Here is a 24,272-nt window from a genome sequence, read left to right as displayed (position 1 = left end):
TCCCCTTCCACTGTCTAGCTCAGAGAGCCAGGAAGTAGAGTAAAATTCAATGATCTGTTTAAATAAATGGTTAAGCCAATTGTTTCATCACATTTTTCAAAAAAAGACGACATTTATAAGCTTTGCATTTAATACTCATATATTTTACTATTTTTAATTAATTGTATAATTACAATGTTAGATTGTGAAGTGAAGTGAATCCAAGTTTCTATACATTCTTTTATCTGAATAGGCCACCATTCAATATGACACCTAGTATCTTGTTTAGAAACACACTCAATATTGTGTCCTAATTCTATCCCTATAGCAATACACATAGCACATTCCACATCTTTGGTATCTGTTTAAGTACATTGTTTTTGGTATTGTTTTTTTAAACTTTTCATATGCATGTACATAAACATGCACTTATTTTCAGCAATTTTATTTGTATATATATGTCACTTCTACCTACCTGCTTCTGTAGTTCTGCCAAGTTGTAAGGTAATGCACCTTCAGCCAGCGGTGCTATTCTCTCAATATCTGCCAAAGTTAAGCGCCTTAACACAAGACAGAGGAAAGTAAATTACTGTTAGATAAAATAACAAACATATTCAATACAGTATTCCTGGCCACACCTCACAGAATACATCCTGAGTTTAAAAAAAAAAACACTTGTCATATTTGAACACATATCTAAGAATTCTGCTACACTGCCATAAAGAATTCTTGGGAGTTTGAAGGGCATTCTCTTCTTAGAGCTGTTAAGTGGACATAAAGGGACCTCGGATTATTCAGGAGTCCTTGATTACTAGTAATAAAGGGTAATAAAGGATATAATTCACAAATTAAACAATTTTGCCAATCACAATTAAACAATAGGTAGGTATTCCTATCCAAGAGTCCACATGCGAACACCTTCCTGAAACATCAATAAAGTTAAAAATACCAGTGTATTATAGCCTTTGGGGATTACAGTAATTTGTTTTGCTATTTTAAATGTATACCTATAATATGAAAATTAATAACTATGCTTGATGTACACAATTCAATTAGAAAATCCATGCATACACCAAACTCATTTTACATTAAATAAATTATTGTAAAGAAATACAACAAAACACTCAATTTTTTTAAATTAAGATGAAAATGAGTAGGGTTTTTTTGCATAGAGAACAGCAATATGATTATTAAATGGTAAAATTAATTATTATAAGTTACCCAGTAACACTGTATAAATCTGTAAGTTGGTAGAGAATATCTATTTCCAGTGGTGTAACTTGTCCAAATCGGATTGCAGAGTGGGTAAATTCCTCTGGATTTAAAAGGGAAAGACAAAGCAATTGTGTTATTTGTCAAATTTCTTCTTTATACACAACTTTCACAAATAACTTCATTATCATTTAAAAAAAAAAAAACAGAAAAAAAAAAAAAGAGAGAGAGAGAAAGGGAGAGACCTATCACCAAGGAGCAAAATCCATAATGCAAATGGAAAAAATATTTTCAGGAGGATATCTATCTTGAATCAGGCCTCTAGAGACATAGAGGAAATCTGACTGCACAACTCTGATTCATGGCAAGAATTCATCATCAAAGTCAACAAAAATCCTCATTCTAGTAAGGTTAATAACACCACACACACTATTTGTGATTCTTTTTTCTGAAGTTCTGCAAAACAGAACAGAATAGTGATATTCACAGCTTTAAGGGCAACTGACTCATTTATTGCCATCACATCCACGTTTCTTTTAACTGCTAGCTCTCAATGACACCTGTCATTAGATGTTTATCTAGCCAAATTACATGACATGTTCATGACATAATTGCTAAGCTACAATAAACCAGTTTTAGCACTGGAAACACAGTAGCAATTTTCAAAAACACAAATCCAGCCAAGATATATTTATGCATCTGAATCAAAAATAAATAAATAAGCTAGGTAATTTGTTAGCAAAATTTGGAGTATGAGGACAGGGATTTTATGCTTTTCTTTAGGGATGAAAGGTATGCAGACCATATGAACTTAAGCCAAGCAAAGAAGGAACTTGGCATGCTTTTTATCACACTCAGATTTGGTTGGTCCCATCCATACATGTAATAAAATCAATGACAAAATCTGTCATAAAATCACTACAAAATCAATCCACTCATGCCTGCATCAAGACTGACACATGGCCACCTTTTGTACGTACAGGTATTAACTATGTCCTAAATATAGACATAAACTTCGTGTAAAACCACTCAGGTCCATAAACACTAAGGAATTATTTACTATAACCATTTTTCTAAAAAAGATTTAATCACAGATAAAGTAACTAGAGCTAAACAATATGGAGATTACTGATAATGGATTTTCAATCTTAATCCATTCTATCTTATTTCCTAGGTACCTCATCTCTAAGAAACCATACATATCTTTCATGGGGTGGTAAAATCCTCAATAATATATTGTCTTGCAGATATCCATTCAAACTAGTAAGGCCAACAAGGTTTCTGCCAGAGCCCCAGTTCTTCTCCCTTAATGATCTGGTTGAAAATCCTTCCTAACCTGGCAGGATGAAAATCACCCTTTAAACACCTATACAATAGTGCTAACCTTGTGCTAAGTGCTAAGTCTATGCAGTCTCTGACTTGCCTTACCATATATGCACTACTGGATTACAGATCGGAGACAACTAAGAAATTAATAAAGTGCAGGAAATATACTTTACCTTTTGTGACTTCAACATCTTTTCTTATACCTGCTATATTGCTGTATATCTTCCTAACGAGATCCATGTTATTCAAAAGGGCATTAAATGCATTGAAGTAGGAGAAGCTGACCTGATGTGAAACAGTTCCACCAGCTACCTTTAAAAGTTAAATGAATGTGGTTAAGTACCTTAAGGCTTTTAACAACATCTTATTACAAATTACAGAAACATCCATTTGGGCAAATAAGGACAGTATTAAAGATATCTTTCTATTCCTGTAATTCCATGTATTGGCAGGGTGCACCGGGCATGAACCTATGGACAAAAGTAATTTTAAGCTATTTTTAATAGAAATATGAGGGGAAAATTATTAGACAGGACGCTTTTTTTTTTTCTTTGTACAAACTGAATATTATGAAATGATCAGGAAATACTCATATAGAATTATAGAATGGTTTGGGTTAGAAAGGGACTAGATGGCCTTCAAAGGTCAACTCCCCTAGCACGATCAGGGATATCTTCTAAATCAGGTTGCTCAAAGCCCTGTCCAATCTGACTTTGAACAATTTCAGTGATGTGGCATCCACAGCTTCCCTGGGCAACCTGTTTCACGGTTTGACCACCCTCATGGTTTAAAAAATTCAGTTTAAAAACATTTCTTTTCGTCCTGTTAATACAGGCCCTGGTAAAAAGTTTTTCACTGTATTCCTTATAAGCACTCTTTATATATTGAAAGGTCACAAAGAGGTCTCCTCAGACTTCCCTTCTATAGGCAAGAAACTCTCCCAGCATCTTTACACAGAAGTGTTCCAGTCCTTTGATCATTTTTGTGGCCCTTCTCTGAACTTGTTCTATAAGGTCCGCATCTTCCTTGTACTATTATTCAATGCATCTGATACACACTCTAAATGGGTAACTGACTATTTTTCTAATAGAGATATGCATGTAACCACTGCTTTAGATAAAGGCAGTGACTGGCTTCTCGTATCAGGTACAGCAACAACCATTTATTTCAAAGCCTACAGTTAGTACATAATATAAATCCTACAGAGAGATGGTATGTCATATCAGTCAGGCTTTTGCCCCAAATTAATATTCTTTCCGTGCAAAGTATAGTTCGCCCTGCTTTAGGGGAAAGCATAGTAGACTAACTCAAACTGCTTCCAATAGCACTTTAAGCGTGTGAACTACACTGCCAAACTTTTCCGATACTGCATCCAAGGAGTACTTCCATGCTCTGCCCGCTCTGTTATGAAGGGAATAATCTCTAGCACTGAGGAAGCAATAAGCAAGTAGGAAGAGACAAAGTGGGAGAGAATCAGTAACATTTTAAGACATTTCAGCTATTAAACCCTGAACTCAAGGCACTTTTCTTCAGACTTACCGAAACTAAATTTTCTTCCACAAATGGAGTTAGCATATGTGAGCGAAGGGTAACCATGATTTCATTGAAGTCCAGCCCAGTAATCATACCACTTTTATTTTTGTCCTTCATTGCAAAGGCTTGTCTTGCATGTTCTGACTGCAGCTCCTAGAATCAGTATTTAGAAATAGCATATTAGCAAATTCTGTAACTCACTGTTCACACAACTGTTGCTCGTTTTGTATTCTTACAGCATGCCTGAATATATTTGTGCATATATACCACAAAAAGACTGCAGTTTAAACTTACAATCCAGCCCAAATAAAATAAGAAGTCTGCACAATGATTCATTCCATGCACAGATTCTTTCCTCTGTCATAGAAAAGCCCCTATTCAACTGTAAAGAAATTTGCACTTAACACTAAATGATTTGAGAAGTAACTTTCACATACCCATGTCCTGGCTGCTACATATTCCTTTATTAAATATGTACCTGGTAGAGAAACTTCTAATACTGATCTTAAAGACTCAAAGGGAACTGATCTCTTTCATGTCCAATATTAAATATGATTGGGGTATTACAAATTAAATAACCAAAAAGTATTTGAAAATGAACAGGAGGACAGTGAAGATATATAATATAGTTTCAGATTGCCCAACAGATACCTCCCATATTGTCAGAAATGGTCACTCATTTCAGGCAATTTAACACTCCTATACAATCTGTAAAAAAAATCTTCATATAAAGCACAATGCAGTAACCTAACCTTAATATAATAATGATGGTTGTAAATTCTATGTCCAGAAAAACTTGTTTCCGTCTATTCAAGCAAACAATAAAGTACATTCAGCTGTCATTTAGACCTTTAGAAGCAGCTAAAATAATAACCATGTTGTGACAGCCAGTAAGAGGGCAAACTACTGAGCCTATATCACCTTTACAGTAATTTCTCAAGTCTTGTAACCTCAAGATTAAGGTTTTCTCAATCAGATCACAGCAGGCTTTCTGCACCCTAAACCCCAAGCCCCATAAGACAAGACTATGAAGAGGAATCTAAAGGGAGGGACAGGAATATCAAACTCATGTACATCTTTTAAATACTGCAGTCCATACTATGTGTATGTACTAAGAGGGTTTTTTTTTTGTTTTTTTTTTTTGTTTGTTTTTTGTTTGTTTGTTTGTTTGTTTGTTTGTTTGTTTTTTTACTATACGGTGAGAGCAAGGTTATTGTATCTTACAAGACATCTTTTTGGTAAAACAAACATAAAATCAGATATTTATCATTTTGATCTGGGTTCAACAGCAAAAAGATGCTTCTTACTAGAAATCTGTTTGGTTTTGGTTTTGTTGTTGTTTGTGCACTTGTGTCCCGTTTGTGTCTGGGATCACTTAAAATATGTAGCATTAAAGGCAGGACACAGTTTATTCCTTGAAAGTAACACCAACTTACCCTACGCCCTTAGAAGACTATGCCTAACTCCAGCATCTCAATTTACAATATAGATTTCAGATTCTATCAAGTCACAATTCTCTAGAATCAACTCTAGATCTACTTTAATTCTGGACAATAATTGCAGTGTAAACCAGAGCACATCTATCACTCCCTACTTTTAAGACAGTATGTTGAAGTTATTTTGTAAAGGGTCAGCTCTGGAAGTACATCATCTATTTTTCCTCAGGTCTACCAGAGAGAAAACTAGAAGTAATATCATCAGGCGATCACTGCATCTTAACTTACAGAATTCAGTGTGATTACCTACAATTTTGTGAACTTCCTTCTCTTGAATTATAACGTACGTTTCTCCTACTTTACTCTTCCACCTTCCTCTATAATTGATGTCTTCCTTTACTTCCTTCTAGTATAATGATTAATTCATAATGTGTTTTTCCTGTAACTTTTCGGCTTAGAACAAAGTCCAGTTCTAAGAGTGAGATCTTTTAATGCCTTATCCATAGATGGTGCTTCAGCAACATCTCAGAAAATGAGATTTGCCTCCTGCAAAGTTGGCTGCATTTAAGACTAAACTCCCAATATACGTGTAGTAGCATGCAGGATAGTGAGAGGGGAAAAAAAAGGGTAAGTATTAGGATGATATTTACAGAACTAAAAGAAATGTTCAACAATTTAATAACTTTACCTGGAAGACTACATGGTTAACAGAACAATTATAACAAGAATGTAATCTTTCTCTGGTTGAAGTTAGTTTTGCTATTATATTCCTATGACAGAAAAAGTAGACTGCTCAATCCAGTTTAACAATCAATGAAACGGTCAATTTCCTAAAAAGTATATTTAATTCCATGTATTTATAGGATGATATTCAAGTTAAAGTACAATGAGTAAATACTGCTTACAGAACTGGTATAGAGAAATAATAGTTCATTGTAACTGTTAGGATTAGTATCAGATAATGACAATCATTACCAGAATAAGCTAAAAATTTATAATGGTATAAATGTATTATTAGAGATGAAAATGAATTTCAACTGTGCTTTAAAAGAAGGTTAATAACTGACCTGCAAGAACTGAGTGAACTCTGAATAGTTAAGATGCTTCTTCCTGTTATGTCCAAAATGCAGTCGAATGAATTCACAGTCCCAGTTGAAGGGGATTTGAAGATGTATAGTACTTTGTTCAAATATTTCTTTGACATTTGCTTTGTGGGAGGGAAAAAACAAGAAGTAAGCTTTGGGGTATAGTAAATCTACAAACATTCTAGGAAGGATACAAACAAATTAAGTTTTAAGCAGCTGTTTAAGAAATGCTTTAGTTTGTTAAGAATCGCTAACAGAGCCTTTACAGACTTTTGAAAGAACACATTTGCTACGCAATGTGATACTTTCTGTATTACTCCATAAAACCTTGGAGTGTTTTATTTAGTTTTAATTAAGAAGCAATTTCCCCTGTACATGACAAATAAGAGCTATTTTGCATTCTGATACAAAAATCAATAGTGGTTCTCCATCTCTGCCAGGAGTCAAATTAAGCCCTTTATCAAGAGCACGAATACCTGCATTACAATCTCATGCAATATTTGTCATAGTAAGTATGTAATAATCAAGTTTCAATCAAACCAATCACACTGTCTGAATATGTCTATTGAAGATAGGTATAAGAAATGCCATCTAAAACATATCATTAACTCAGCAGAAAGCACCTTATTAAAAGCTTTTGATAAGGCCTTAGCACAAAAATCGAATCCTATAAAACATAATTTGTAGTCTCAGTTATTAAAATGTTGTAAGGTAAGTGAAGACAGAGATGTCCTCTTTTAAATGAAGAAAAAAATCCTGTCATTTCAGAATATGGAATTCTCCATATGCATACTGTACAACTGCAATACCAGCACCTACCGTATCTGAATTCAATCAAAAGCCTCATCTGAGAAAAAAGGCTTGCTTTATCATATATAGCATTACCACTCTGCAATACAAGCCTGTTTTTTGTGCAGATTATCTGACCAAATAAATAGTGTAACTGGACATCTATGAATGCATTGTGAACCCTTTTTGAAATCTACCTCAAAAGTACATGAACTGACTTTAGCATTCATCAGCTAATCTTGAACCTGCTAACAACCAAAATAAAATATGGCATACAGCTCAAATTTAAAACAAAATAAATATTAATTTAGCTGAAAACACACCTCTTTTGTAATATGTTTAGATAATTTGCTCAACACTGGAGTGGCATGAGTATCAGCTGCATTAAAGGCATGCCACGGAACTATTAAACAGTTCTTTTAAAAGACGACAATGTAATCAGAAGAACTTTGATATTATTTGCCATTAAGAACTATTTATTTCAAATGCATGTGTTTATTTCAAGTGAATCTCTATGCTAAGAGACTACTCAATTCATCCTTTCAGTTCTATAGCTATTCTAGCAGTGGGTAAATCACTATATGGTTTTATATTTTCAGTGAAGAAAGTAAGGGAAATATTCAGAACAAGTATGTTTCAGAACAGGAACACACACAGTAGGATCTTTGGCTAGATCACTTGCTCCACAGATAGTTTGAGATTGCATATTTAAAGAGTTATGCATATTTAAAGACTATGACTAGTGAGTGACTTAACTGTATTTTAGCCCTTACAGGTTGAACACAGACAACAAAGAACTGCTACTTAAACCATAGTTTCCAATGCAAGGTAGGCTAAATGAGGTGTTCAGGTAAGCAGGAACCTTAAAAACCTTGACTACTTGCAACTGTTCATTCATATCTACTCACTAATACACAAAGTGAGAGCTAGGAAAATGAGATGGAACGTCAAATACATGGCACTAAACTGCTTTATTTTGCCACACTTCCTCTGAAAGTTTTGTCTGTAATAGGTTTATTCACCACTGCTAGAGATCAAGGAGCCAGGAGAGGTAAATTTAAATTCCCCACCTCCTACTGATTCACTGTGGATTCTGACCAAACTACCTCGAGTCTGCATGTACTACAAACAGATCAATGCAGCCCTCTGTTGAACTTGCAAAATGGCACTGAACTGTGAATGGAACAGAAGACCGGCCTGCTTAATTGCATCTATTGGCTTGGCTACTAGGTACAACCAGGGCATCAGCTAGTGATTAAACATCTGTAACACTGACTGCTTTTAAAATCCTGAATTCTTCTAACGCAAACTTAGGAAAAAACTCACTGAAGCAGCCAAAAAATTTAAATTGTATTTCAATTGTTTCCAACAATTATTTCACAATGGCAGAGGAAGGTTTAAAAAAAGTTTCACCTTTTTCTTATATGAAATTATTCATACATGTTCATATAGACAAATCTTCCAATAAGTTTTAAGGAGACTGAAGCCACTGGAATTTTCCTTACTCTCACTCAAGCATTTAAATGTGTATGACTTAAACCACTGAGGATTATTTTCCCACAGTATTGATTTTCCTTCCTAAAGAAACTTATAACTAGTCATCAAAACATGATAGGTTGATATTTTTCAGCACATAAAAATAATACTGGTAAATGAAATAATAAATTTACATTCAATAGTTGAGTGTATTGGTACTTGAAGAATCCCGATACTGGCTAGCTAGCTTTAAAAAATAGTATCCAAATTAGACTGTTGCTTCTCTGAAAATTCAGACTCCTTATTCATTTTTCTTCAATCAGCAGTATCTGACAATCACCAACATATACTGCATTTGTTACAGTCTGTGTTTTAAGATGTACTATTGTATCTAAAGCTTAATGCCATGTTGGCTTTGTTTATGAAACATTTGGGGTGCAGGACCAAAACTGTGTATGAGTTGTAAATAAAAACAGTTGTAAATAACTGACATAGTTAAGACCACTGAAACTCTACTTTTCCAAAGTGGTCTGGGATTCTCAAACATCTCCAGTAAGCACTAAAATTTTCTACTTCTCTACTCAAGATTAGCAATGCTTTCTCCAATATATCAAGAATAGCTTCTTTAATCCAATTTTGTTGGCTTTTCTCTTATTTCAAAGGAAATAACCACCACTACTACAAACAACTCCATGATGAGAAAAGATGCAAATGGACAATCAGATTTCAGAAATGCACAGTGTGGTCATGATCTGCACTTTGACCACTTTGAATTGTGACCACGTCTGACTTTCAATTTATTTTTTTTCACAGCATAAGCAAAGCAATGATAACAAAGAAAACTTAAGTGTTACAGTAAAGGTATTTCTTTTTTATTTTATTTTTTATTCTCTCTCAGTCAAAACCCAGTAATGCTTCTGAATTAAAATAAACTACAGGAATTTCCAACAGAGCTATTCTGCAGGGGGCAAACAGCAAATTATTTTTAAACCCTTTCATTTTAGCATGACATTTTACAGAATGCATTCATTGTCCCTGTCAATACACGTTGCTCATTTACTAATGTCTTCTCTTACTCTTTGCTCACCTTTCTGCAGTGGAATTCTTCCTACTGAGCTGATAACTTTCTTTCTGAGCTTATAGCAAAGCATTTTCTTCTCAGATAGGCATACAAGTCAGCATCCTGATGACACACTCAACTTACCATCAGCCCCAGGAACAATAAACCTACTACTCTAGTGCACTAGTACATTACCTCCAAGGCGACATGCATTCTCTCAAGATTGCTTCAGAATTTCCCCACCCAATCATTTTAAACAAATTACAGATGCCTGGAGCAGCTATCTGCAAGCAGCATACACACGACTGGCTCAACCTCCATCAACACCATTACCTAGCAGGCTCAGAAAAATGATACAAGAAAAACAAGGGGTTTTTTTTGGAAAATACTGAATTTCAGAGAAAGGGGAAGACAACTTCAAGTTATAAACACCAAGATATTTTGTTGATGAGGATGAGATGTAACAGAACACCAACACAACTGAACAGAGCATTACACATCTAAATCCACAGAGGATACTGCTAGAGTTTGTATCTTTGAACAAACATTTTTGGCCCCCCTCATGGTGGAGATGAGCTCATGAAACCATGTGGGCTTTGATGTGATATCTATCATTTATTTTTACTAAAAGCTCCCCAAAATGCAGAGTGAAAACCTCACAAATTTCCAGTGCAATCAGACTGTAAAGAGAGTTTGCCATTCCCTCTCACAAGTGACGCAACATCAATCATGCTTCTTAGTGACAAAAAAAAAAAAAATGAAATGCAATAGTTTGAAGTACTAGCATAAGTATACCAGAGGTTTGTTGTTTAAGAGGGTGTTTTAATGTGTCTACTCAGTCATTTAAGGCCTCATTCGTATATATTTCAGCCTCAATGCACATAAGGCATTTAATGTTTTCTATGCTTTTTTTTTTTTTTTTTTTAACTATTTCTGCTAAAAGAAAATTTCATGTATTTCCACTTTCAGCACAAAATGAAAAATCACAATGTCTGTTGCAACAGAAGTATACTAACAGTGATCCAAATATAAATACAATAATTACTTTGAGGTGAGAGCAAAAAGACAAGTAGCAGGAAAAGTGAGAAAGCTAAACTAGAAATAATTGCCTTGTATTTCTCTTATTTTAAAAGATTTAATCAGTGATTCTGATTAAGATCAAGATTAGCGACATAATAGGCATAATAATGAACTGTCAATATATATAACTTTAATGTGGAGTTCTCCTTTCCTGTTCCCTCCTGCTGAACTATGATTTTGAACTTAATACTATAGAGAACATTTGAGATCTCTTTATGTTCTTAAGCTATTATAATAAATAAGAATGGGCTCCCATCTTACGCTGCTCACAAATATTTAAATCTGTGGCTTAAACCAGAACCTTACACCAGAAAAGAAGTAAAAACAATAACCAAACAACATGACAACAAAAGAAAGTTATAGTCATTTTCTATATTATCTGCATGCATTAGGCAACAGACACCTTGAAAACAGGCAACTAACATATGGCAAACAGAAAGACAAGAAAAATGGTAGGTTTAGTTTACTGCACACTTGGTATGAACATAGTGTTTTTCTTACATCCTCAGATCCACAGTTGTGCAATTATGAGATTTTTCTGTTTTCTTTTAAAGCTTACAAATAATATTTCATAAATCATAACTCTTATCTCCAAATCCTTGCATTTTCAATCCTATTACTCTTTTAGAAATGGCGGAGGAGTGAGTACTAGCAATGATCTGCATTTCCTGAAAAATAATACTCAAAAGCAAAGAATTATAACAACATATATTCAACTCCTTTCTCTTATTCTTGTCACTCGCCTTCTTCAAGTATTTTCAAAGTCTACCACGTTTAAGGGAAATCTGAACATTCTTTCCCACATTAAAACATATTACAAAATAATTATTTTGTTTAAGAAAATAGACGGGACAAGATCACAGTACACTCCATTTCTGGAACTATTTCGTTAGATTGATATTTATTATTTCAATTCACCAATATCATTGTAACGTTTAATATAGTTGCATTAATAGGTATCCAATCCCTTTACAAACCAGAATGTCTTGAAAGAAGAGGCCACTATACTCTGCATAATATTTTTAGTGAGATGTCGAGCTGAAGGATGTTTTGAAAACCTTATGTTTAGTTTCGTATATGTTTTCCCATAATCTCAAAAATAATTCAAGAACTCAGAAGAATCACAAAGGCAGTAAAATTGTTTCAAAATCTCATTGTTTTAGATCTGTATTTCTATACACATTAGCACGGGTATTTGACTAAAAGAAATCTCTGAAATGCTAGTTTACAAAAGAATAGCTTTCTTTGTGGTAACTCTGCAAGGAAGAACAGCTGGAAAAGCCTTGCAATTGTACATTCCAATTAAAATTGATACAGTCCAGATGTATGTTTTGTTGAAGGGAAGAATTATAAAGAATCCTTTTACTTCCAGTTAGACAACCTATTTTTTGAGAGAAGTTTCAGTGATGGTCACAGACTTCACCTTTTAACCACAGTAAGGACCACCTGTTTTAGAATAGAGCACACCAAGTAGCTTGAGCAGATTTTATATATAAGTTTGCTTTAACCTGAATTCAGGTCAAAAGTCCTTTGCAGAATACCAATAAAAATAAATTTCCTTTGTGCAACAGCATTAAATTCATGGTCTGTCTTTAAATATTCACTCATGTTAAGTAGCTTGGTCAGTTACATCCTGTGATCAAAAGAGCAGAATGGTTCTTATCTTTTCTGGCTACAGATAGCAACCCAGAACAAGAAAGATAAAGCATGGAAAAAAAAAATAGCCTTTCCTTATCTGCCTTGGCTGTTACCATTTAAATATTTCATGGTTAAAGCAATATTGTAAGGGATCATCAGCAACACATTTCTCAGAAAATAGTAACCTAGCAATCTTTTATGAAGACATACAAACATTTAAGTATGAAAGATTTTTTTCTATTTCTTCATGATTAAAAAGGTAATTTAAATTACACCACTGCTTGCATTAATGGGTTAGTCATATTACTGCTTTTTATTCAGCAAGCTGACAAGTAGTCCAGTGCAGCTGACACATGTAAAGAATACAAACATGTTGTGCAACCAATTTGCTCAAACAAAGTAGGTCCAATTCATTTTTCTTGCAATAGAGCTGCTATACACATATTGCAGCATACTCTCTGCATATCTATAGCAGTCATTCATACGGGATTTCAGGATGTCCAGAACTCCTGGAAAAATATCCCAAAGCAATAAGAAAGTAGATGACATTAAAGTGACAAAATCAGCATACAGAAGGCTTCCTGCTTCAACAGTTTGAATTAACACATATTGCATAGACAAAGATATTGATTAGTGCAGCATAGCCAACGCTTCTACCAAATAGTTTCTAAAGGATCAAAAATTGCTTGCCCTTTTCTGTTTGTCAATTCAAAAGAAAGAGTTTGTTCTGTAATGCAATTTAATTAATAGTTTCCTAACTGAAAAGTTGGAAGCTAAACTTTCACAGAGTCAAGTGTCATATGGAAGGTAAAGAGAACTGCAAGAAGCTTAAGTGTTCATGTATGGTCTATGTCAGTAAATAAATCCTAAAAAGCAGATGATGTGAAAACACCTGGAAAAACTTGCTTTCAAGCACGGTGATGGGTCTAAAGAATCAGCAAATTCTCTCCATATAAGTGAAATATTTGACTATATCAGGATAATTTTTGAAAATGCCATACAGTCATACCCAGATGATCTGAGGATATGGCTAACTTGGGTGCAGGTGTAGTTCTTAATATAGTGCGGATGTACTTCTTAATATCAAATTCAGAGCCAGCACAGCTTTCCTCTACTTTTATGGTTTAAGCCCAGCTTGAATACATACCAACATTATCTCACATCCAGCAAGAGCAGTGTTGGTTCAAGTTACTGGCCTAACAGACACAATTTGACCCTGTGTTCCACTCTCCAGCACCTCCATCCCTTGCTCCAAAAACACAGTGCAGGAAAATCTCAATAAATTACTTTCAATTCTAGCAAGACTTACTGGCTTGAGGTAGCTTTGGAATCAGTACAATCACATTCACAGTGTTGCATCTGAGCTAGAAAAGCTTGACACGTTTGCTTCCATAATCAGTATGTCCATATGGTTTATCTGCTGACTGGATAAATTACCCGCTAATAAAAGAGAGCTGACTTGTTTAATAGCAATTCTCACACTAATTGGTTAAGCTTATTCCATTATTCTATATTCTATATATATATTCTATATATTTCTAATAATTTACTACAACTTTCAGCTGTTAGTATGTAGAGCTTTTAGTTTACAGAAATGTATATATTGTACATCTTATGTTTCACAATATAACACCATTTACTTTTTCTACTTCAGTCAAAGAAGAAAATTCTCTCTACTAACTGAAGAGACCTTGTCTTTCCTTTCTTCTCAATAGCTATTTGGAAGGATTCTTTGAAGAAAAAGCAGCAGAGAAAGTGTCATGTTGCACCATGAACACCTTCCTCTAAAGACCTTGGAAAATCCTAGTTTTATATATTCTCTTGTCTTTACATGAAACTGAACTCTGTGCCTTTCTGTTCATGTGGTATGAAAATGAAAGAATACAGGTCTCATTTACAAGACAGCCTTCACAGGCAACAAGACTGACTTGAAAACTGACTGCAGTTACCAAATTCTGAAAATATCATATATCATCATTCACATTTTTCCCCACATACATTTATTTGCATAAAAACCAAGTAAAAGTAAGTAGCCCATTTTACAAACTACATAAAAATGAAAAAAAAAAAAATCAAAGCAGCAGTAGCATTGGTTACAGCTTACAATTACATATAGTCATAACTGCAATAAAATGTATTTTTCAAAAACATGAGACCAATAGTAAGTTTTAAATTCCCTAAAGTTTGCTATCTAATTTTTATCAGCTTTTTGAAAAAAATGAGAAAGATATTGAAAAAATATTTGTTTTGCTGTTTCTCTTGCTTGTGTTGTGTTTTCAGCGTAATGATGTGCTCATACAAATAATGATTCTCAGTCTGATTGAGGAATCTGTATATAACCTAAATTGCTTTTTGTTGTTTTACAGAACCAGCTATTTCAAGTGTGTTCATATGAGCTACAAAATGCATACCCCCTTTTGTGAAATTAAACATACCATGATTAATAAGGTTCCACTGCTTGCGATAGTTTGTCTACATTCTAATGACTACATTTACTGACTTCACCTTTACTTAAGTTCTAAGAGATTTTCTTTTCAAGATGTTGTGTCTAAGTTGTTGAGTATTTGACCATTCAGTTAATCACATAACTTAATAGATGTCATAATTCAAGCAGTTTGTTTCATACAAAGACCCATGCATTATTTTTTTTTTCCAAAGCTGCAACCGTTTTCATAAAAAACAAAGTAGTACAAGCAGTAAGTGGTTACAAATCCAAGCATAGTTTGTATTTTCTTTATTAAGAAGTTTATTCTTTTGTATAGAAATAACATTTATTTCTCATTCCATTTTATTAAAATTCTTAGCAATGATTTATCTAATTTTAATAAAAGTACAAATTTTTAAAAATATAATCTAATACTCCCTAAACTGCAATGTTAATAACAGTTATTTTGCATCATCAGAAAGCAATATGGTTAGCCTAAAGAAACTTGCCCAATTGCTAATATGTGTTAGAAGAAAAAAAAAAAAAAAAAAAAAACACTCAAAAGGCCATAGTTTCTTCCTAATTTTTTTTTGAAAATACATGATCTAGCTAGAAGTTAGACTCATCATATTGAAGTAAGACTTGTTCCTCAATAGTAAAAGCTCTAGGAACTCAAAAGATCAGACCTCCTTCATTTCTATTTTGAACTCTTACTATATGAAATGACAATTCTCCAAAGATATCAGGAGATCCAAATCAAGTTTTAAAAATCCCTCAACAATGAAGGAGCTCAAAGTCCGTGACAGGAAAATTTTACTTAGGATGATGCTGAACAAAGTAGCATTGTATTAACTACTTTAAAGAACATGAAAAATCTTGATTCAAAAAGACAGAGCAAAATGTTTTGTTTATTTCTTATCACTTGGAAGAAAAAAAAAATACTCATGCAAACTCTTTTAGAAAGTCAGTATAGTACTACACAATATGCATTTCTAGTTGTGATGAGCTGTTCTTATAATCTATACTATTATTATTGCTTTCTTAAACTGTTTTTCTTTAGATATTCTTACCAAATGTTACTTCTCCATTGCCAGTCTTGTCAAATAACTGAAAAGCAACAATGAATATTGCATCTGGAGTACACAAAACAGATTCAAATGCCAAAAATTCTTGATAGGAAATCAACCTACAAAGGAAAATATAGAAGTTATAAAAATGTCAAAAGATTGTTCAGAATATCTCTGGTATTTTGTGTTTGATGCTCTAGAAAGTGTTACAACCCAATTATTATAGAAAAGGACTGAATTATTCCTATCCATCAACAACAAAATATAACTAATTCTCAGTGAGTATCTATTATTTATTAACTTGCAATTATATATTTAGGCAGACAGAACTTAAAAACTGAGACAAATTCTATCAGCATGAAATTTACAGACCTGTCATTACATTACTAATTTTACTACTTCTCAGTATTTCTACTGAGAAAGAAAAGGAAGTTTAATGTAAATACAACACCATACAATAAACATATTCTTAAAACAGTGCATAACGTTCATTTAAAAAGTCAAAAAAAAAAGTTATACTTTAGTATGCATATAGAAAAAAATATTACACTTCAAATATAACATGAACTGCAAAGTCGTGTACAAGAAAGAAAAGACGAGAAAGAAAGAAACTATAAGAACATTTGGACAGTTGGACATGACCAAGGAAGCTAAGGATTGAAGTGTAACAATTGATCACAAGACTACGAGTTGTGCATGTAAGACATTCACCATACAGAAAAATGCAACTCAGGATGCATCAGGGGTGCTTTTCTGTGCGAGATGAGGAAGCAGCAGTATCACCAGATAGGGCTCTCACGACATCTCTGGAACGCTGCATACAAATCAAAGTCCTTGTGTTCAACACATATAAACTCAGACTTGAATGGATGCACAAGTAGCTTATTATGAAAATCATAAAGAATTTCTCTAGAGGAACTCAGCTTATTCTGACAAGCAGGAAAAAAACAACAACAACAAAAAAAACATCTACAAGGGCTTTATATAAGGGCACTATATTCTTCTATATATAGAAATGCTCTATATAAGAAAAGCTACAGAAAGATGAGCCTCAAGCTGGAAGATGAAGGATAACTGGCACAAGAACAAAATTGCATTGCGTTATCTGTAAAGATATTCAGAGTGGGCATATACAGTGGCCCTTCCAAAATGCTGCAAACAAAATCCCTAGGTTTTAACAGCAAATATGGTTTCTTAAAACTACTGTGTGATTTCACCCTTGTAAAAACAGGGGACTTAGACTGACAACTTAGAATATTCCATCCAGTTCCAAGTGTACACAATTGATCTGAATTTATAAATGTACTCTTTAGAACATATCTTAGTATGAGTACTAAATGTACTCTTCATAGAAGATCATTAGCTCATAGTGATTACTTCACACATATGCCACTTATTGTTGAAGATATACATATAAATTCTGTTCCTCTAAAAAAAAAAAAAATCAAACCACACTTCATTAGTTTATCTAGTCTTTCTCTGACAAAGTATATGCAGAATCAAGATACTTTAAACAAGATCACATATTTTAACATTCTTGCATAAATGTATCACACAGAAAAATACAGAAAACATAGTGATTTTGAAAGGAATTAAGATATAACAACTATAGAATTATGATACTAATTTGTCACACTTTAGCCATCAAATCAAAGATGAGAAAATGGTTCTTCAGATGTGAAGTCAACTTCATCCAAATTATTATTTTGATAGATAAGGGCTTAGTATCAAAGAAACAGAATATCCCTTAAAATAATTGTAAATACTATAATTTCCAAACATATCTCACAAAGGCGTACACCTGGCATTAATTCCTAACCAGGAAGCTTTATAACAGACAGAATCAAGTGATGATCTCTGTAGAATGCATTCGTAGAAGCCTGAACCTGAAAGAAGCCATTCTTCAGAGGTCTCCCTTTAACAGGGCCTACAGCAAAAGGAGATAGACACATTCAATTTCCTTTCCATACGTTCAACTTGCAATGCCTAAGAGCAAGGATCCTTTAACCCTCCATTATCAGGGTGGAGGTAACAGGAGGTGGATTACATGAAACAATGAAGTTTCCCATCCAATCACTATTCAAGTATCGTTCAGTGAAGCTGCTGTATTGTAGAGTCCATAACAACATCAAATCACTTACCTCTCATTTTACTGGTAACATTTTTTAAAAAATCTAACTTATTTCTTCTGTACTGTTATTCTTCAAAGTAAACCACATGGTTAAATTCTACTCTTTGTTTCATATACAACTTTTTGCTCTTTACACATACAATATAGCTTTTAGATATAATGTATAACTCTATTGTGACTGTCCATTATGTGAACCATCAGCTCTCTCTTCAGGAATTCACTTAGGAACACACTCGCAAATTTAAAGAACAATATACTGATAAGCAGAATAGCCAGAAATAAGCAATTAAAATGAAGAATCTAGAATGAATACTGTCAAATTTTGCAAGTTTGGAGGGAGAAGAAAATCTTTGATTTTACAACTTGAATACCAGCTAACATCAGATTAGACTTATGTAACGAAGAAGCTGGTTCTGGCACACTCTATGTATGAGAAAGGACATGTACCCTAAATCTTAATTTTAAAAGCAGTGCCAGTAGTCTGATGGCATAGGAATGCTTAAGTGCAGCATCAATGAAATCCTACAGTATTAAATAGATGCCAGAGTAAGCAGTCATTTAAGGCCAAACACTAATTTAGACCTCATCGTATTAATTTATCAGAACATGCATTTGTAGCAGTGTGGAAGAAATGCTTCGAAAATGAAGAATCTCTTGTTATAAGAACTGCCGTAGGGAATTCTACTAATGCAAACTAGTCTTACACTGTAGTAATTGGAGAAGGCAACAGTTGGAACAGTTAAGTAAGTATTAAATTACAAGCAGAAGTAAAAGATAAAAAATAAAAATAAATCTAAATATATTTGCATAAAGACAGTTCCAAAGTGTGCTTTTTTTTTTTTCTTAAAGCAACAAAGTTAAGCCTAAATGAAGTCAACAGATATTAACAAAGAAAAGTTACAAAGAACATTTTGAGTACTTATTTGAAGGGCAAGCAAGACTAATGGATTATGACAACAGATACAGGAATTGAATTTCATAACAGAACCAAAGCTTCTCAGTGACTTGCTCTGTGACCTTGGCCTGTCATTTAATTTACAAAGGCCTGTACGGAATAGGACTGGTGATACTTCCTTGGACTTTGTAAAGCAAATTTAAGTCCTCGGAAAGATGTAATTAATGGAAATCAGTAGAAGATTACAATATTTATTCATGCTACATATTAAACTCTCTGTAGAGATGATATAAGAGTCTGGATTTTGGTATATTACGGCTCACTATAAAAGGAATATTACAAATGCAGAAGTAAAGCAATTATGATGATACAGGTATAACAATCTTCAAATGAATTACTGATTAGAAAACGGGTATTCAGACATAAACATTTTGTATTGCAGACTATACAATAATACTTCTCTTTATTTCAATGTTTCCATACAAAATTAGATAAAGTACACTTACCCATATTTGTTTACCTCACTTCCAACATTACTCAGATTAAAAAACAAAACAAAAATACTTATATTCACAGAGTAAACAACAAAAAAGCGATGCCTCATTGTCGAGTTCTGTTGTAGCAATAAAACAGATTGACTTCTTACTGTAAAAAAGGTCCTTTTATAAAAAAAAATTCTGAAGAAACGAACACCCTAAAAGATAACCAACAGCTTTCAGAGAAACAAGACACTCAACATGTTGGTTTAGTAGTCATCAGTTAGACTTATTTCAATCTGTAACAACACAAAAAAGTACAGCATGTATTGCGAGCAGTGAGACAGGTTATTTGGATTTATCAAAACCTATGTATATACCAAATGTATTATCGAAATGCTGCAGATTTATTTTTTAAAAGGCATCATGTAATATTATGTCAAATGGGAGATCCTGTATTTGTCATTTAGTATAAAATGTAGGCAGCATATACAATTTTATTTGTAAAGCACAGACACTGCAAGTTGCTCAGAATACTGTGCAAACTAATAAAATAGTCTAAAACAAGATATAGGAAAACAAAAACATTGAAGTGATGTCAATGGTCAGATTCAGACTCACAAAACCAAGTAAGTTAAGGGACTTTCCATTTAAAGTAAGTTACATCTATCTGTTTACATATCCTATTTTAACAGCAACTTTCTATCTCTTCTCTACAACACACCCACTCCTCTCTGCATGCTTGACCTCTACTGTGGTCTACCTTAACCTCTTCACTTTAACATGCCCATGTTTCCTACCCAAATTCAAGGCCAAAGCTAGAGGCCGAATTCAAGGCCAAAGCTAGAGGCCTACATACAAGAAAGAAGGCTCTTCTGAAGAGCAAGTTAGAGGATAGTACCTCAGTGGAATGGACATTTATGAAATGTTGTGTCACAGATGTGAGTACACAGAAAATAACTTTATCTGGCAATCATACTGTATTAAGCTTATTTGTAGTTTAACTAACTCCCTCTGCATTTGTACTAATTGTCAAAATGCCTTCAAAACAAAGATTCTTTTTAAAAATGCCTTGAACTCTGCACTGTTAAACATTGTATTTTTCCCCAAGTTCCACAAATGTATAGTCTATTGTACTTGAGAAAAAGCTTATTGTCCAATTAAGCTTGAAGTATAATACAATCAATAATGCATTTTAGAAGATGAAATTACCAAAGAAACTCACTCATTTACCAATAAATTACAGGCTTCTAATGGAAAGCAAAATTCTCACCCATCTTTAGTTTGATCTGCCACTCCAGCCAACAGCTGCACTGTTTTAGGATTGTAACGTGGATCTGTATAAAGTCCTAGGTATTTCTGCACAAAGTCTTCTGGGGTCATGTAATGCTCTCCATCTTTCTCAACACTGGCATACTAGAATAGAAACAAGAAACAAAACCACACAAACAAAAGTGAATCGATTTAGACGTTAATTATTAGTGATTACCAAACTATTATCTTTACCAAGTATCGCTCAAAACAGCACACAACTGTATGCAACTGCTCTGAAACTGAAGTGTACGGTTCAACTAATAGCATACCACCAACCAGTAGCATACCACCACCAACCAGAACAACATCTATCCCTGTGGAATAGATGTGTACACAAACGAACCAATATCTTCTAATAAAAAGATGGTTAAACACTTTCAGAAACTGTCAGGTAATTGCATAAATTTGCAGAAATTACAACCATGCTATAGCTTTTCATTTGCAGCTACACTGCGAAAACACAGCACAAATTCTTCCTTTGAATTTCAAGTGGTAGATACCTTCTAATTAATTGTTCCTAATCTCTCATAATAACATTTTGAAAAACGCGTATTAGTTTTTTCTTTTTGTGAGAAGTAACTTCTCAGATTTGTTTTTCCTGAAACTAATGGCTTTCACATTTCTCTTTTAAGTAAAAATTCACACACACACTCTCTCACTCACATATACTCCCAACAAGGTCAACTGAAATGTTTTGGGTTTGAGATTTGATTTTATTAACACATTTTCAAATAAAAAAAGCACATGCAAATTTTACAATTATGTAAGTAATAAATATTAACAAAACTAATTAAGAATAAAATTATCAAGTACATCTTTCTTATTTGTACACCAAGACAACTGCCATATGTTTGTACAAGTATTCTGTTACTTTTCTTTGTCAGATCATTAATCTCTGACTGTTATTAACTTTTAATTTAAAGTGTACTTTTCAATCTAACATTAATTCCGTACCCTTAACTGTCCAGGTAGGCTGGATAATACCAATTTAGGACTTAGAATGTGAGGATGAAGGAGTAGAAAGCATCACAAGTTCATTTTACAAATCAAGTCTACTTCTGAGTTACCAGAACTAGATGGTTATCGGTCATTCCTGTCGATAACCAATACTATCAGCCCTCTTTTTATGTGCCTTGATACAGAAGCACAAGACTTACTTTCTTGCTATCTACACTGGATGAATTACTTCCTTGCTATCCATAGCCATCACTGAACATTAAGTAGCATATAATATTTGAAGTCATCATCATGTAGGAAAATTAATAAAGGGGAATTGTATTATGAAAGTTCCTACCCCTCAGGCCTTGTTTCAAGATGGCAGCACTGTTGCAGAATTTTTTTCTCATTTATGATATGACAGTAATCTTAGAAATAAAATCTAAATTTTCAGATTGGAAGATTAAATTATGTTTGCATCCTGTAACAGAGGATAAAAGCTCACAAAAGATTTCTAGTTCACTAACCTACTGTGATCCAGTCCACTTTGATGTCTGAGTTTTTCTCTGCATTTTTGTTCAGAAAACCTGTAAGAAACTTACTAAATAGCTTTAAATCCATCTCTTCTGTTCACTTTCTCCACTTGTAGATACAAAGATTTTGATGCAAATCTTCACATATGCATACATGTATAACTGTCCTCCTTCTGAGATATGGAAGTCGCAAAATTCCACATCTGTTTCATGAGAATGTTGATGTGCAATTAAAGTAGGGACTTTTAATTCATTTTTGAAAAGGCAATTCACCTTCCTAGATTCTAGTCATTGAAAGTCATCAACATAAGTGTTCTCTGCAGAAAAAGAAAAGGCAATGCCCCCCACATCTCCAAGAACTATCTATGCAACATCTATGTTTGGAAATCCAAACTTCAATTAGTAACCTTACATGTAATTTTTCAGCTGTTCCACTATACACTGCAGTTGACAGCTTTTTTTGTGAAAGAGGAACAAAACAGGTCCTCACACAGCCAGGGCTCCACAGGAATTAGAATGCTAACACCACCACCTACACAACAAACCTGTTAAGATGTAACACTCCACTATGATAAAGGAGAACATTTACAGGTCTCGTGGTTTTTTCAGCTGTTATGAAACCCAGTTTCACCATAAAAGAGCTTGCATCAGCATTATTGTCTCCTTAAGCATCTCCCTTAGCATCCCACCTCTCTTCCACAACACCAGCTCCTCACATCACATCTCCCTCTACCACCTTATAGTTGTGATGACAGCTGTTTGCAAGACTGACTGTACACCAGACTACTGAACTTATCCATAATTAATGGAGGATTTCCACAAAAACAGGAACACAAAGCAATGGATGGGAATCCTTCAATTCAGCAGTGCTGCTGACATGAGATACGATGAAACTGTGGCTTTGCTGAATCAACTCATAAAGGTTCTCTTCTCAGCCATCTATAGATGTGACTTAAAAAAATGCACTGTGAAGCACAGCTCTGTTGCAATGCATGTAATCTAAATGAGGTTTTATATACAAAGGACCATCAAACATGACGAGCATTGAGCATATCCTTAAGAACAACAGAATTCAACTCCATGACAATGGAAGGCCTATGAAAGAATCAAAAATCTAAATGTCTTTTTTTTTTTTTTTAATTCAGACACCACACCAACTTACCTGAGTTTATTACAAATAGTGAATTCTTTTACAATAAAAACTGCATAGAGGAAGTTTTGTTAAAAAAAAATTTTGAGACTAAAATAATTAAAGGACAGATACATTCAGCTCCATATGAGAAGGTCATGAGCTTGGCCATGAGCCAATAAATTAATGTCTGACAAAGTAGCTAGGCTATTCCCTTTTGGCATGTATTTACAGCTTCTGTCCTTAAGTGATCTTTTCACCATACAACCTAAGTATCTTTTGCAACAAGACAACCAATTGTTAATTATGCTTTACTTTGCAGATAAAATGTAACAATCAAATATGTATTTCCCTGTCTTGAATTATGGTACGATATATTTTAAAACTTAGAATACATGTATAGCCTCTCCCAGAAAGGCACTTCATGAATTTGCATATGACTTTTTTAAGCTTCATCACAAAATATGAGCACACAAAAAATCTATGCTATTTGTACAATGTCGTGTTAGGTAGCACCGTGCTTTTAGAAGTGATGCACTGTTTGAAAAATTGCTTAGTTTTCAGTTTAAAGTGGGGCTTTCTATCACAATGATTTTATCTGGGCAGATAAGAATTTCCAAAACAAGAGACCTATGGATACTCTCAACATTTTACATTATCTATTTATTTTAAAGTCTCAGATATGAGCAGGAGACCCTAGACATTTTTAAAGGCGGTAGGGGGAAGTTTCACATACAAATATTTGAAAGTCT

General features: G+C 33.7%; 1 protein-coding gene across 3 annotated transcripts in view; it reads right to left on the bottom strand.

Annotated features, from left to right (window-relative positions):
- SLC25A12 (solute carrier family 25 member 12) overlaps positions 1 to 24,272 on the bottom strand; it is a 50,668-nt gene that overhangs the window by 23,318 nt on the left and 3,078 nt on the right. Inside the window, exons 1-8 of one of the 3 annotated variants that reach the window (XM_082763775.1) lie at positions 20,882 to 21,012; positions 16,818 to 16,920; positions 16,110 to 16,225; positions 6,554 to 6,693; positions 4,057 to 4,203; positions 2,691 to 2,829; positions 1,201 to 1,294; positions 455 to 539 (exon numbers count right to left, since the gene is read on the bottom strand). In XM_082763775.1, the coding sequence (XP_082619901.1) occupies positions 455 to 539; positions 1,201 to 1,294; positions 2,691 to 2,829; positions 4,057 to 4,203; positions 6,554 to 6,693; positions 16,110 to 16,225; positions 16,818 to 16,846 (750 nt within the window). In that variant the 5' untranslated portion in view covers positions 16,847 to 16,920; positions 20,882 to 21,012. Of the gene's footprint in view, positions 1 to 454; positions 540 to 1,200; positions 1,295 to 2,690; positions 2,830 to 4,056; positions 4,204 to 6,553; positions 6,694 to 16,109; positions 16,226 to 16,817; positions 19,908 to 20,881; positions 21,025 to 24,272 lie in introns of those variants that run through there. The other 2 variants (XM_082763774.1, XM_082763773.1) reach the window with 2 other exon arrangements.

The sequence above is a fragment of the Aythya marila genome (genome assembly GCF_965140915.1).
Source record: "Aythya marila genome assembly, chromosome: 6".
Taxonomy (NCBI): Eukaryota; Metazoa; Chordata; class Aves; order Anseriformes; family Anatidae; genus Aythya; species Aythya marila.
The sequence above is the reverse complement of the archived record's forward strand: the minus strand, read 5'-3'. Positions and strand labels throughout refer to the sequence as shown.